We start from the raw sequence: 16,778 nt of genomic DNA on the forward strand, positions 1-16,778 counted from the left end.
AAACAGGAGGTGGTGATGTCCTGGTGTTAACATTTTTTAAATGAATATTATATAGAGGTATTAGTTAAATATTAATAAGGAATCTTTTTTTCCCCTTTATTTTAATTTATTGCTGACTTGAGACAATTCAACAGAAAATGTGTAAGAACTTGTTTATTTCCTAGCAGGAATTACAATAAGTGAAATATGTTTTTTGAAAATAGTTATATATTCAACAACAAACCTGTTTGAGAGGCCAGTAGTAATATTTGTATGTAAAAGGCTATTTTTTAAATTGTATATCTCAACCCTATAATGCTGTACCTTTTTGTTAGCAAAATGATAAAAGTACACATACACAAACCCTGGCTCACTGTTTTTACGTTTTTCTTCCCCGGTTTTGACAGTTTACTTTTGCAGGTCCCCACTTGGTGGTTTGTTAGCCATCACCTGATCCTCAGTCTGACTTCTGTCTTCATCATCTGTTTCTCTCCTTCTTCCCTGCGTACCCACTCTGCCTTCCCCTTCACTCTTCCTAGTTGCTAGGCAGCCATAATAGTACTCCTAGACATGTGTCTTTGGCATTAATGTTGGCTGCACTTAATTTATGCCTCTTTTTTTCCTCCAAATGACAACAGCCATGCTTTAAAACTAGGTGTTTTCCTTTCTGATTAACTGGTTACATTTATGTGGAAATCTGAAGACTTTGTGATATCTGTCAGAAACTCCACAACACAATTTAATGATCTGAGTTTACTGTCCTCTTGCTTTTAAGCTCCCACCTGTAAATAAAATGTCCATTTACATTTAGAAGAAAACACTTCTGATTTCATATTCACACAGCACTCCAGCACGTTGTACTTAATGGCCATTGTACAAAATTTCAAGATCATGTAATGTTTCCAAAGCAGCTGGCTCTCTGAGCCGAGCTTATTATGGCCATACACAATTTACCAGGAGCCATAATGACGAAGACCTTTCTCGAAGACACACAAATATCTTCATCTACTATCCAGTTGTAGAAATGTGTTGTTACATCGCATGGTCACCTTCATATTTAAAAAATTACATTAGAGCACTGAGATTTTATTTAGAAATCCACTCTTCCCTGATTGATTTTCTGACTCACATTCTTAGATTTCTTGAAAGAGTTCTGCTTTTGGTGGAGAATCATAAGCAGAGGATTTTACAGCCATGCATTTATTTCTTCAGTAATAGCTGGCATTTAATCTGGAGACTTTTTCCTGTTTAAGTGAACTCTGACATGGCTCAGTATATCCTCAGGAGACTAGAGGGAGAATCCAGTTTAAAATAACTGCTTGACCAAAGGGGAAAAAATAAATACAGCCACAGCATGTTAGGAAATGTTATTTAGTGCAGGATTGGCAGCTCTTTCGAACAACTGACGAATCTTTTTGTGGGATTCAGTGGTTGAGTTTTTTGCTCCATCTAAAGGTTTTCTTCTGTTCATTTTGCTTACTTTTCTTAATGTTTAGATTGTTAATTGGTCCTAGAACTTTTCCCTCATCCACTAGATAAATGTGGTCTAAAAATGTAATCAAAGTAAACTCTAATCTTCAGGGCAGCGGTGAACTGTCTCTCCCATAGAAATTATTTGATCGGTCCTTTTTATTCTCTCTCCTCTCTGGAGAAAAATTAATGTTTTTGTTTGCTTGTTTGGGACTTTCTCTAAATGCCGAAATCAGCAAAAGGAAAACCTTCCAGAGAAGGTTAGCAGAAGTTATGCACCAAAATGATGTATGAGAAGAATGCTGGCTGATCAGTGAACTCGGTTTGTCTTAACTCAGCCACCACCTTGCTGGGTGACCTTGGCCACTTAATTTCTCTGCTACTCACTCGTAGCACCTGTAGGATACAGGGGTTAAGCCAGGTGATCTCTAAGGCCCTTTCCAGTTTTCATGTGCTATGGCTCTGTGCTCTCAAAGAATCCCAGTGACATTCTTAGGTTTCTCTCACTTTCCTCCAACCTGACAAGGTATATTCCATGCTGGAAAATGGTTGTAGAGATTCTAGTGTTAATATGGTTAGTAGAGATCCTGAGCCAGTTCTTCAAGTTATCAGATTGTTATATGGTTTGGCCAGTCTCAGATTATCTAAATGTAGAGCAGTTTGGGGGTGTTTTTTTGGTGGGGAAGGGAGGTAGAGTGTGGTGGGTTGTTGAATAACACAAATCTTGACCTCTCATAGTTTCATATTACTTGTGGTTCTGAACCCATTTTGGTTTCATTTTAGGCTTTGGGCGTTGCCTTGTATATAAAAATGCTAAATGTACTTTGAAACGATATACCAATCAGACTTTTGATAAAGTGATGGGGCCGATGTTGGATGCTGCTACAAGGAAACCCATCTGGCGACATGAAATTTTAGATGCAGATGGTATTTGTTCTCCAGGTAAAAGCCTTAAAAATTTTTTTTCATGTATACATTTTTAAATTATGAAAGTTATTCAACAGTATTTCTAAATGTTTGGTATACAGGGCAGAAAAAAATAGCAACCTGTAAAACCCTCTCCTAACTCAACCGGTGTGGTCACTTTTGATGAATTTCCTTCCAGTCTGTTTTTCTGTGCATACGTTTTTACATAACAGCAATCTATTGTAGTTATACTTTTCTACTTATTATTTTGAATAAAGCCACTTTAAGGAAATATTTAAAATAAGGTCGTGTCCCTGCATCTACACCAGTATTTCATCATTTGTGCATTTAGCTTACAAACTGACTTCAGAATCCTCTTCCACTAAAAATTGTGACTCTGTTGTACTTATAAACCTGTGATGAATTTTGTTGATACAACCCACAGCCCCTGCCCCGATGAGTCTTGTAGGCTAGTGTGGGAGACTAACGTTGATCAAAGGATCGCACACAAACATAGGTCAAATTACAACCAGGTTAAGGAATCATATAAGGAGCTATGGGGCAATTTTATGGCAAGAGTATTTGACCTAGTCAGGAAGGTCGAGGTAGCCTTCCCCGGGGAGATGACCAGCAGCTGCAGGATAAGTGGAGTTAACCAGTGAAGCAGAAGTGGGGGATGTCTAGGCGTGGGAAGGGCTTGTGCAGGTACCCTGCAGCTCACTCACTAAAGGACCCAGAGGAAGGCCAGTGTGCCTATGGGGATGGGGGGGAGGGGCAGGGCACAGTGTGGAGAAGAAAGTAGAAGGGAGCAAAGATAGAGGGGCCAAATGAGAGCTCTTGAGGCCGCTAGGCGACAGGAGCCGCGGGGAGGTGGCGAGAAGGGGGGCTGGGTTGGAAAGGTGGCTAGGAGAGGAAGTCCACACAGCCCTGCCCACGGGTGCTGCCCAGGGGGTGAGTGCTGGGCGGTGATGCTGCATCCGCCCGTGGTGCCCCGAGCCACGCGGTACATGGCTTCCCCTCCCTCTTGCTGCCTTTGTACTCTTAAACCTGGGTGCTGTGGCAGGGAAAATAAGCGCAGTGACAGTAGTGTAGTAGTTGGTCTTTGAGCTTACCATGAACAGGTACCAAGCAAAGGTGAGAATAGCAGGAAAATCAAAGAAATATTTGTATTTTCTCATTGTCCAGGTTAGGTTGGTGGTGACTTATTACTGGTTGAAATAACTAGTAAGTGGCCCAAACCTGTTCTAACACTCAAGGAGATATTTTAAATTGCTACCTATTGACATGAATTTTCTCGCATTAATATGGTCTCCTAAATGAGTTTCTTAATTTTATACACAGTGTGATCTTAATCTATGGGTTTTTCAAATGGGCTTGCAAAATTACAGACAAGCCCTGTTGAACTCTAGTTCCCACTGTGTGGACTCTTTTTTCTTCCATGTCTGGATTTCATGCACCAAGTCTAATCACATGGTTTTACGCACCAGCAATCTTTGCGTTCCATACAGATGATAGTGATTTGTCGAACACCCTTCTCTCTTTCTTAGGTGAGAAAGTAGAAAACAAGCAAGTGCTTGTAAATAAGTCCATGCCCACAGTGACTCAGATTCCCTTGGAAGGAAGTAATGTGCCCCAGCAGCCGCAGTACAAAGATGTGCCCATCACGTATGTATTGGAAATACATTGAAAGGTTTTTAAAAAGAAGGGATAGAGGAAATTGGAAGTTAGCTCCTTTTGGCTGGTGACTCCCAGATAGACATCTGCTCAGTTTCAGCTCCATACCAGCACCTGGACAGCAGGGGCCCCAAACCCAGATCCAAACCATCTTTCTCCCCTCGCCTACCCCAGCCTCAGACATGCTCCTTCTGGGTCCCTCCCTTGGTGAGTGGCACTGCCATCCTGACTCCTTTCCATTACAAACCTTAATTTGGTAAATCCTGTAAGTTCTCTCTCCTTAGCAGTTCTCTAATCCACCGATGACAGCTGTAGCTGTCTGAGTTTGGCCCTCCTCTCCTGCCGGACTCGTAGTTATTGGTGACCACTTATCCGCCTCCAGTCTTGAACCTCCCCACATCTCTCAGGCTCTCTCTGTTACTGCCAGAGTAATTTTTTCCCCTAAATTACTCATCTCTTCATGTTACTCTATTGAGCAACTAGAATAAAACTTGAGTAGATTGAGTAAAACTCTCAGTGACAGTGTTGCCTGTAGGATAAAGGCCAAATGAAATAGTAATACATACACGACTGTCCATGACCCTTGGCGTACGTCTCTAGCCTTACCCTTTTGCACATTGGCCCCCATATTTCTAGTAAATTGTCTCTTATTCTCCAAATGTTCCATCTGACTTCAGTGCATTTACTCATGCTGCTCCCTCTGCCTGGAATTTCATTCCCCCTGGTCAGGACTCAGCTCTAGGGTCCCCTCCTCTGGGAAGCAGTCCTTGATAGCCTGCCCCTCCCTGCTACCACTGTCATCCCCAGCCCCTGGTAGGACTGACTGTCATCTCCCTTGGGCCTTTCCTCTTCCCCATACCACTGATAACCTTCTTGCACTTACCTTTCTCTCTTCCTTTATTGGTTGTGTGTTTCTTTGGGGCAGGAACCATGTCTACTTAATCTTTGTATGTCCAGAGCCTACAAGGATCTGACACAGAGTAGACTCTGAATAATGGTATGAAAAACAGATAAGAGGTGAAGTGTGTGAAAAAATTCACGATGGGAGAGCTGAGTAGATAAAAGTAATATTTAAAAAGTGGTTAATAATTTGGAGTTGAGTAACAGGTTCCAGCTCAAATCCCAGGTCTGCTTTGTATGAGGCATGTGTCCTGGACAAGTGCTTATTAACCTCTCTTAGCATCGGTTTTCCTATAAGTTTTCCTTATTCCTTATTTCCTGTAAAGGAATTACAGCGTGTGAATAGTATGTGTGGTGAAGATTAAACTGCATTATGCCTGCCTCATAATAAATGTTAGCCATTTTAAACTAGGACTGTACCAGGGAAATTGTCACATTTGAATTTGTTATTGAAAAATGAAAGTCATTTTTTCAGAGCCCAAAATGGGAATGTCAAAATATTCTGTGATAGGTATTACATAAAATATGGCCAGGGTGATAGGTTCACAAAGGGCAGTTTGAAAACTCTGCTTTAGTGACTTCCTCTTAATATTAGCTACAAAGGGGCAACGGATTCATATATTGAAAAAGTGATGATATCTTCAAATGCCGAAGATGCTTTTCTGATCAAAATGCTGCTGAGACAGACAAGGCGTCCAGAAATTGGAGACAAATTCAGCAGTCGTCATGGGCAAAAAGGTAAGTTGTTTCATTTCTCAACTTTTTTATATAACTATAGTAAAGTATTTATTAACCACTTTATATAAGAACTACTTTATAACTGCTCATTAGAAAAATTTAGTATGTTTGAAAAATTATTACTGTGTTATCAGAAGTATTCTCGTTTTATTTCTCAGATTAACCTGTTTATATTTTAATGGCATTTAAAAATATACCATAGTTTTGCTTCTCTATGCTATTTATTTCATTCTGCAACTGCTTGGGCCAAAATTATAATTATAAATACATTCTAGATGGTGTACCTACTAAAGTACAAGTGGCTGTTCAGAAATAAATAGTAATACCTATTTTTTATGAAAGGTATATATTTAAAATACTGTATGTTCTGTTGGGGCATGGTATCATAGGATGTCAGCACCACAAGATACCTTCATCTGCCCCTTTAGTTAACAGATGAGGAAGTTCACACTCCGCTTGGTAAGCAGCCAGTCAAGGCTGCGCAGCTGGTCACTGAGCTGGTGTTAGGACCCTGATCTCCCGCCTGCAATGCAGTGCTGTGTCCACTGCATAGTGGTCTTTCTCCTACACGCTGCTTATCCAGCTCATCCCACTGGCGAGCCTCACTCTTTCCGTTGGTGGTTAATGCTGGGTTTTCATTCATTTTTGGTTTTGTTTTGTTTTTTTATCTTCAAGAAATGTGTGTACTGTGTCACTGTTGATTAACTCATTATCAGTAAGGTCTTTTTTAGTCAATATATACCTAGTATTTAAGTTTGTCCTGGGTTTGAATTTTTTCTCTGTTTGCCACTTACTAGTTTTAAGAACAGCAACAGCAGCTAACACTTTTGTAGCACTAACTGTGTGTGTGGCAGTGTCTTCAGCACATTATATTTCCTAACTCATTTGTTTTTTACACAACCCCAGGACGTAGGTGCTGTTATGATCTGCATTCTATAGATGAGGAAGCAGAGGCACAGCAAGGTTAGCTGCTTGCCCAAGGTCCCCAGCTGGTGGCAGGACTCGTTTCTAAACCCTAGCAGCTTGGCTTCAGAGTCCATGCTCTTAACTAACTACTATGCTATCCTGACTGTTAAGCAGTTAGGATTGTGCCTGACACATAGTAAGTGCTCAAGAAGTGAGAGCAATGATCATTAATATTGGCTGTTATTCATTCACTCTTCAACTTTGAACCTCACCTTTGCTTATAAATTGCTGGTATGGTTCTTCCTGTTTTTAATTGATTGGTTTGAGGATAATTATGCGTTGTATTCTTGATGATTTTGACTGTTTATTTGCCAAGCAAGTATATCAAATTTTACAATTTGTTTGGTCAGATGAATCTAGCCTTAGTTGTCATTCCATCAATGAAACTGTTTCAGACTAAGATACTATTTCATCAGAAGCATTTGTTAGTTCAGTTAACAGACACAAGATTATTTCAGCCAATCAATATTTTATAAGAAAGAATTGGTTCCATCTATAAATGTGAATTTGACACCTCTACTTCATACAGTTTCCTAAGATGCTAATTCTTAACTTTTGAGTGGTTTTTTTTTTTTTTTTGAGTGTTTTTAAACATATCTTGAGGTTCTCGTATTTTCCACTGCTTACTAGTGAAAGTCAAATTCTCTGTATTGAGACTGTTTCTCCTTCTCTCTTGGTCTTGACAATTTCTGAGGTACACTCCTGAGTCTTTCTGGGGTAGCCGTGGCCTTGTTAACAGCCTCTATTTTACTTGACCTATTACCTAGACAAGAGCAAAGCTTGATGCTTCCCTTGTAAAATGTTGGCACTGGAAGCTTTACAAGAATGCACACCATAAGAGGACATCTCCACGCTGAATCAGTTTGCAAACTTGAAGCCCAAATCCTTGTGCATTACTCCATCAGAGTATTGTGTAAAGAGTTGAAGGCTGGAGTACATTTCAGTGATTATCCACTGTGTTCTCACGCCACTAAACTCCTTGAGGACAGGGACCGTGTCTTTATATTCTCATAAGAGCCTTTCACATAGTAGATACTTAGTAGGTAGTTGCTAACGGTTGAATATATGAATGAATTGAAGGTAGGGGGAAAGTGAAAAGGAACAGATTCCCCACTCTTGTTGGATTGATTTTACCCAGGTTTTAATCTGTATATTATATATAAGTGTATATATGTTACAGTATAATCAACGTGCTACTTTTGAAAATGAAAACCACACTTGATTAGTAAGTTCCTGTGAATGCAGACCGCTAGGTAAAATGTCAACAAGTCTTTGTGCTGTTGCATTTTTGCAAACAATTATGGATAATGTTCATTGACAGAAGTGGTTTCCAACTTGCAGTGATCTGAAACGTAGCAGATTTTAAAGGTCTGTTCACTCTTAGGGGGCTTTGACTAGTACATCACTATATGAAACTGAAAAAAGTCCTCCTGGGTCTCGATGACCTTTCACTTGTAGTGAGGAGTTTATCTTGCTAGTTTTCCTTTTCCAGATGGCTTTTAATCCAAGGGTAAAACCTTCTGATTAGCCTAGATTCCCTTGATATTCCCTTCTCTTACAGCTTCATTAGATTTATTGAAAAGATAGGGGGGAAAAAAGCAAACAAAAAAATAGGTAATGTAAACTTTGCCAGAGTAATGGGAGGAATAACATAGGACGCTTAACTGAACATAATTTTTATTTCCTTTAAGTATAATTTTTTTATTAAATAATAAATGCACATGGCTTAAAAAAGTCAAATAGTACAAAAAAGTGTGGCTTGTACTAAAAAACATAAGTCCTTGCCTTTCTTCCAATTCTGCTTCCTAGAAGCAATTTCGTCTCATCTTCATCTTTGTATTTCTAAATAATATTCTTAAGCAGCCCTATATTCATTCATCCATTTTAGATGTCACCTGCTGATCTCCCATTGTGACAGGTAGGAGGACCGAGCACTTTGCTACCTCTCTTTCCTGCTCCCAAGCTCCATTCCCTCATAGATTTATCATAATTTTGAGTTACTTAATTATTTAGATTGTATAGTTTGACTACATAAATATTGTTCATTCCCAAACCAAGTAATTGTTGAGTGTATTTCCTTTGCTATGTAACTTTATTTTTTCAGAAGTTAATAATTATCTCATTTAAAATTTTTGCTTTATTTTCTTTATTCTCCTTACCATTCTTCTATACCATCAGCAGCCTCTCAGCACAATCTTCCACGTGATCAGTAGTCTGTTAGGATCATTTTTTCCCCAGATGATTTCTTTTATAGCACTCTGACTCTTCCTCCTCCAAACTGTGGTGGTTATATACTCTGAGCCAGACCTTCCCAGCCAGCGTTTTAAGAATCGTAATAGGTGGACTGAGAGATTAATCCTTGTAACCCTCAGGAATGCAGAGCAGAGCCTGGGGCAGCCAAGGCCCTGAGCAGCTCATCTTGTGTGCCCTAAAATGTTTTCCAAAAAGGTTGGGAAGCACTCTGTGTTAGTTTGCTAGGACTGCCAAAATAAAATGCCACAGACTGGGTGGCTTACACAATAGAAATTTATTGTCTCTCAGTTCCAGAGGCCAGAAATGTAAGATCAAGGTGTCATCAGGGTTGCTTTCTTCTAAGCGCTCTCTCCTTGGCTTGTAGATGGATGGCTGTCTTCTTCTGTGTCTTCACATCATCTTCCCTCTGTACATGTCTGTATCCACATTTCCCCTTTTCATAAGGACATTAGTCATCCTGGATTAGGGCCCACCCTAATGACCTCATTTTAACCTGATTGCCTCTTTAAAGACCCTGTCTCCCAATAGGGTCACGTTCTGAGGTACTCCAGGAGTTAGGACTCCAACATATGAATTTTCGGGCACACAGTCCACAACGCACTCTAAGTCTGCTGAATGGTAGTCATTTATGAAATTCCCATTTGAGCCCCTGTTTCTTGGCTCTTCCCATGTCACTTTTCTCTCCAGCCCACCCCCACCCCCATAGTGGGATAGTCCGTCCGTTACGTTGCTGAGAAAGTGTGCATGGAAAGTAAATTTTTTGAGCTCATGTATGTCTGAACATGTTCTGTCATCATACCTGATGTATACTTTGGTTGAATATAGAATTCTAGATTTTAAAATTCTTCTCCCTAAGGATTTTGATCGCATTGCTACATTATCGTCTGGATTCCATGCTACTTATCTGAATTGTAATGTCATTCTTCCTGATCGTTGTGTGTATGCTCTGTTTCTCTCTGTTTTCCTCCTTCCATCCTTCTCTCTTTCCTCACCCCACCCTGCTCTCTGGAAGCTTTTACTATCTTCTTCTTGTCTTGAATTCTGAAATTCCATAGACCCTTTTTTCATTCCTTGCCCTTGGAAATCAGGCACCCTCTTATTCTGGAAGTTCGAGTTCCTTCAATTCTTGGACATTTTCTTATATTTCTTGTTGGTAATTTCTTATTCATCATTTTCTCTATGTTCTTTCTGGGTCTCCTATTAGTTAGATATTGGATCTTCCAGATTGATGCTCTAGTTTTCTTACCTTTTCTCCCCCCACTCTCCATTCTTTTCTCTTATTTTTCTTTCTAGGTGATTTGATCGATTTTATTTTCCAGATTTTTTTAACCTACCCATTATATTTTTAATTTCTAATTAGAATTTTAAATTTAATTTGTACTCCTCCTTTTTACAACAACAGGTATATATGTATATATTTTTAGTTTTCTTTTAGCTTTACTTTTTTGGTTTTGTTTTTCTTCTGTTTCTAATTTTGTCTCTGTTTCTAGAGGGTTTTTTTTCCCTCCTGTGTGTTTTAGGGTCTGGTGGTTGTGGTTGGAAGCTTTCCTTTAATGTCTGCTGCCTCCTTGAACTTTGAAAGCTCTGTGTCCCAGGGACAGAACTTGTTGACTGGTGGCTGTCATTGTAGGTTGATCAGGCAGCGAACCATTCAGTTTCTACATAGTAGGATCTTTCTAGCTACTGCCTGAAGGTTGCAGCTGGGCATGAGGGTGGGTGCAGTGCTTAAGGCTATCAGCTGACCTTCTGGAAGCCAGATAGGGGCAGGGGGCTGCAGCCCCTGGTTCAGTGCACAGACTTTCACTTTATTCCTCTGTATCAGGCCAGCCCCTCACCCCACCCTCTGCTGTAATTGCTACCTGTGGATCATGGGTCATTGTGGTTCAGTTTCTCGGGTAAGTTTTGGGGTAGAAGGGTAGTTTCTTGGCTGTATGGGGTGGAGAATAGAAACGCGGGTTCTGATGATTTCTTATACAAACATATATTTCTACAGATGTTTATTAAATATCTCCTAAGATGTTTATTAAATATCTCCTACTATTTTAGGCCCTGGTGATAAGCAGTAAACAAAACAGACAAAATCCCAGCCCTTGTGGGGCCTACATTCTTGTGGGCAAGAGAGATAATGTTAAGTGTTGAGAAGACCAAAAAAAAAAAAAAAAAAAAAAGGGAGCAGAATAGGAAGCATGTGGGGCAGGAGTGGTTAGTCCTGAAGTTTTAGGTAAAGTGGTCGAGGAGCAGCACCTCATTGAAAAGATGACTTTGAGGAAAGCCCTGAGAGCAGTAAGGGAGCAGACCCTCTCAGGTGGACGAGCAGTGGAGGGAAAAGGAAGGTCTGAGGCTGCAGCCAGCCTGGAGTGCTCGAGGCCTGGCCACGAGGCCAGTGTGGCCGGAGCAGAGGGAGTCAGAGGTGAGGCCTCGATGGTCACTCTGAACTTCGGCTTTTACTCTGAGGGAGAGGGACGCCCCTGGAGGGGCCTGAGCAGATGAGAAATATGATAGGGCGAGTGAAGGAGCAGTGATAGCAGTTAAAAGGCTGTTTTAAGAGCCCAGGTGGTGAGTGGGAAAAGCCTGGTGGCGGGGGAAGTGGTGAGAAGGGATCAGTCCAGACACATTTTTAACGCGGAGCCCAATGGAACTGCTGATGGATGGGGGCCTTTGAGTCGGTCCTGCTGCCCTCAGCCCCACACCTCATCCCCCTTTTGCCAGCAGTTTGTGCTATTTCCTGAGCCTTCCCGGGAGTGGCAGTGAGGGCTGAGTCAGCTCACTTCCTCGTGCCTCTGCTGCAGGTACTTAGGTTTATTTTTCTCCTTCTTTCAAGTCACTTACTGTTCTTTCCTCTATTCATCAGCTTTCAAAATTCTCTCTTGTCCATTCTTTTTCCTTATAGGTTTCTACCTTAATTTTGTCAACTCTCCTGTTTGGAGAAGGAGTTTTGATAAGGAGTTTGAGAAGGAGTAGAGATAAACGTGTGTTTCATCTGCCCTGTTTACTGGAAATCCATATGTCCATTATTCGAGAATTATCAACACAAGAATGCTTAGTGTGCCTGGTTGTTTTCTCTGCAGCTTATAGAACTGAAGTTAAAATTATTTTAATAAAAGGTGAGGAGGGTTTTTAGAGCACCAACCTTTTGTCTGCTGACCAGAGCCTTGCCTCCAAGGTACCTTGTTTTGTTTTTTTTGTTTGTTTTTTTTTTGGTTGTTCTAATCATTTCTAAGATTTAAAACTAAATTAAAAATGTTTAAAGTTCACACACTCAGAATTATGACATAAATGCTAACAATTATCAGAAGAGTATTAACCACATTTTGTCAACTCTTAATTATCTGAGAATAGCTTATCTTTTCCCTGGATTATTATTGTAACTAAGGTCTACCATTTTGATCCTTTCCTTGAATGTCACCCATCTGAAGTCAGAGGCATGACAGTAGCAGAAGCCTATTTTTTCAAGTTCTTTTCATTTATATATAAATTGTAAAGATTCAAAAATAGCAATGGTTTTAAAATATTTGTATATGTTGTTGCTAAATATCAGAATACCTTGTTTGCTAACTTTAAGTATATTTTACATTTATCGAGGATAGGAAACATGCCCTACTAATTTATTTAACCCCCCCAAGCCCCCATCACAGCACTTTGCATATTATATGGTATTCACTCAATGTGTCTGTGGAATAATTAAATATCTTAAATGTACAGGTATAACAAGACAAAATCTTCCCTCCCCAAATTAGTATAACTTATTCTTCCTAGTAAATATCAGAAATGGGATGTCTCATCTTTATCCAGACTGGTGCTAGGGCTTTCATCACCCTAGATTCATAGCTCCCCAGTCCAACTGGCCAACTGGCCACACAAGCCCACTGAAGCTTTTCCAACCAAAATAGCTAAATGCATATGCCACCCATATGTGCACCCTGGGCTTCAGTGAGAATCTGCCTTGACAGCCCAAAGAATCTATTTGGTCATATTTAAGTCACTGCCATGGGCTCAAAACCGCGTTGGGCTCTCTAGGACGTAGAAAGGAAACTCAACCCTTGGCTAATGCCCCTAAGGAGTTGGCAAAAAGATGAATACAAAGGATTACATATAGTTAAATAGTAAACTATATGGTGAAGACCATTCATGAGAGAGAAGTTGAGAGCTTATTGTAGATAGGGACAAAATCTCAGAGTTTAAAAAGACCTTTTAGAAGTCTAGTCCAAATCCATCTTCCCCAGTATAAGAATTTCTTTTAGATTAGTTTTGGCAGATGGTTTTCCACTTCGCACATGAGCTGTGGAGGGGGGCCCTTGCTGCTTTCTGAGGCAGCCGTTCTGTGGTGGCACCGTTCCGATGGTTATATTGAGCCTGAGTGCGCTTTCCTGTAATGTATACGCGTTAGCCCTGCCCTGCCTTGTGGGCTTACTGAATGGACACATTTCTCCTTTTCTTCATGGCCACCTCTGTTCAGCGTTCAAAGAAAGCCTTCAGGTTGAGAAAAAGTATAGCAAAGAGGTAGAGGTCCTGAGCGCTAAGTGAGCAATTTTATCCCTTTGAAATGGAGACGGTTTCCTAGGAGTTGTTACTGGGATTAAACAAAATGATGTGTGTAAAGCAGGGAGCACAGCGCCTGGAGCACCGCCAGCAGTCAGTAAAGGTAACTGCTGGTAGGTCTGTCCCCTGTCTTCTCTTGCAGGCTGGGCAGGAAAGGAAGGCAGGCTGGGTGGGGTCTGGACTTGGAAGGCTGTGATGAAGATTTTTTTTCCTGTGAAAGAAAAAATGGGGAGCAACAGTAAAGAGCAAATCAGTGCAACGTGTTGACCGACAGGAATAAAGAGAGCCAAGGAGAGGAAGGAGGCCACAGTGACTGGTTTTAAGCCTGGAAATGAGGGCACCGATCTCAAAGCAACTCTGTGTCTTGTTGAACTTGAGATGATGGAGGATCATCTCAAGTGCTTATATTATTAATTAATTGATCCATTTCTGGAGCTTTCAGTATGTACCAGGCACTGTTCTAGATACTGGGAATACAGTGGTAAATACTGACAGGGTCTCTGCTTTCCTGGGGTTTATGTTTTCTTAGGGAAGGAAACAGATGGAAAAGAAGTAAATAAAAACACAAACACAATAATTTAAGATAGTGATAAGTGCTGCAGATGAAGGCTGATGTGAAAGAGTGACTGGTTTGCGGGGAGAGGGGGCGTACTGTGGATTGATGGTCAGGGATGGCCTCTTGCACAAAGCGACATTTGAGCTGAGACCTGGAGGATGAAAAGGAGCCAGAGAAGCAAGGGTCTGGGAGAGTGAAGTTCAACAGCCCCGAGGTATCAGTGAGCTTGGCATAGTCAGGGAACAGACATAAGGCCAGTCTGGCCAGGCACGTGCCTGAGGAGGAGCATGGTTTGAGATAGTGAGAGAAAAAGGATGAGGCACATACTACAGGGCCTTGTGGCCGAAGGAAAGGAGTTTGGACTTCATACTAAATATGCTGGGAACCAATAGGCCTGTTGGGTGGTGAGTGTAAGCAAAGGAGGACAAGATCTAATTACTATTTTAAGAAATCACCCTGGATTCCATATGGAGAGCAGACTGGAGGGGAACAGAGAGGGAAGCAGGGAGACTGTGGCAGTGGTCCAGGGAGGAGAGGACGGTGGCTTGGACAAGGGCAGTAGCAGTGGAAAATTGGAGAGAAGTGATGGATTCTGGATATGTTCTGGAATTAGAGCCAACAGGACTTGCTGATGGCAGAGATGTTGGAGGAGGAAAAGACAGGAACTGAGGGTGAGTTCTGTGGCCTGAGCAACTGGCAGGGCTATTTACCAAGAAGGGGAGGACTGGAGAAGGAATGGTTTTTTTGGAGTTAGGCAAGGGCAGGGGTTGAGATTTTGGCCCTCAGGTTCGAGATGCCCATTAGACTCCAAGTGAAGAGGTTGAGTAGGCATTTGGGTATAGAGTCGGGAGCTCCAGGGAGAGGTTAGGACTAGAGATAAAATTTGGGAGTCACCTGCATTTATAGTATTTACCTTTTGTGTATTAATTGTTTATAAGCATTTTCATCTATATTCCATCCTCTAACCTTTACAATTCTAGTTGGTGTTGTTATTTCTACTATACAGAATAGGAGATTGAGAGTTGTGAGTAGCTTGCTTGCCTACTACAGCTTAGTGTTGGCAGAGTCAGGATTCAAATCCAGATTTTTGATTCCAGGTGCATTGCCCATTCTGTTAATTCCAGTTGAGGTGTTTCTTTTCTCTTTTGATATCCCATTACCACTCTGCCCCCAAGGTTGCCATATTTCCTGAGATTTCCCCTTGGGAAAGATACAACCTTTCCTTGGGACAGAATTCTAACATTTCTTAATATTATATTTAATATTAGTAATTTAAGTATTAATTCTAATATTTCCTTAATGAGACACAAAATTCCCTTTCTTCCTAGATAAGCAGCTTCACATAGCACTCCTGCCACCACTCCAGGGGAAGCAGTATCCTCACATACCTTGTTTTAGAAATGTCTGCCAAACCCCCATATTAAGATATACTCCTAACACAGAGCTGTGTTTCCAGGTATTCCTGTCTTTCTAAAATCACCTCATTGTAAAACACTGTTCCCACTCCCTTCTTTAATTGGCCCTCTGGTCAGGCTTGGTAGCTTTGGTTAAAATCCCAAATCTATCAAGAATTTGAGCATAAATAAGAGGAAGTAAATTTTTGAGTTCTCCACTTTTCCCATTCTCCTGATTCATCTGGCTAGATGTGATAGTTAGAGCCAGAAGAGGAGGGGTACTTGAGGGGAGTGGCTTGGACAGTGCTGGCGGGGAGCTGATTTGGAACATTCACATGCAGCAGGCACAGCTGGCGGCGTCTGTATGGAGCCGTGCAGCAACCCAGCCCTAAGCGTGGGACCCAAAGATGAGCTGGATGAGGCCTGAAAGAGTTGGATGCCAGCAAGTAAAAATGTGAATGAAACGGAGAACAGTCCACAATGTCGGTTATGCTATTGAGGTTGTCATGAAATGAGCTGATGCAAATTTCATGTGTCTCACCGTGACTCCTACAGTGATTTCTTTCAGTTTTGGTCTATATATACACCAGCATAAGTGCAGTAGTTAGTTGAACTTAGTTTTTACTCTTGAAATATAGAATTGTTTGGAAATTACATATATATATATATATAGGTAACATCTGCAAGCTGACACACATGTGTTCTCTATGAGAAAATATAAAGATTGTTCTGATGTAGGTCATCTTTATGCCCATCCCTTTTTGCCCCTTCCACTTAGAGCATTGAATTTGTTATTCTCAGTTTAGAAAGCGATGTGGCCCTGCAGATGTCCTGATTTTTGTCTTTTGTTAAAAGTTTACTTTGACAAAGCTGTTATTAGGAATTCTTTTTGTATATGCATACTACGTAGATGGCATTTCTGTACCTAATGCCTCTTAAAATATCCTCTCTAACAATTAAAGGAGACTTGAAAATTTAGTTTCACGGAACATGAGTGTCTCTCCTGCTCAAGCCTGTTCACTTCAAAGGTGGTAGGATAATTAGTAGCTAAATGAAATAAATGTGAAGAGGAAGCTAAACAGCAGTAGCTATGTGTTCTATGTTATAAAAGCTCAGCAAGAAGATTGAAGAGGCCACAGTAAGTGGGTGATCTGGGGCAGGAGAGTCAGTACTAAGTAGTTGGGAATCAGCATCAGTGCTGTGTACTAAGCAAAGCTTGAATGTAATCGATCAGACAGAGAAGCCCCACTGGAGAAGTGAAAGTGTTTGATCAGTAGCTGTTAAAAATGTGACAGACCCAGTAAACAGCATCATTTTCTGTGACCTGGGTAATGGAGGAGGACCAAGCAAAGAGAGCCAAGCGTGGAGGAAGGAGAAACTATTCCGTAAGGAAGAGGGTGTCA

General features: G+C 41.0%; 1 protein-coding gene across 2 annotated transcripts in view; it reads left to right on the forward strand.

The window, feature by feature from the left end:
• Positions 1-16,778, forward strand: part of POLR3B (RNA polymerase III subunit B) — a 115,431-nt gene that overhangs the window by 75,657 nt on the left and 22,996 nt on the right. For both annotated transcript variants that reach the window (XM_082850196.1, XM_082850197.1), the window contains 3 exons: positions 2,233-2,391; positions 3,903-4,020; positions 5,525-5,667. In XM_082850196.1, the coding sequence (XP_082706322.1) occupies positions 2,233-2,391; positions 3,903-4,020; positions 5,525-5,667 (420 nt within the window). The remainder of the gene's footprint in view (positions 1-2,232; positions 2,392-3,902; positions 4,021-5,524; positions 5,668-16,778) is intronic.

Source organism: Leucopleurus acutus, assembly GCF_964270905.1.
Source record: "Leucopleurus acutus genome assembly, chromosome: 11".
Taxonomy (NCBI): Eukaryota; Metazoa; Chordata; class Mammalia; order Artiodactyla; family Delphinidae; genus Leucopleurus; species Leucopleurus acutus.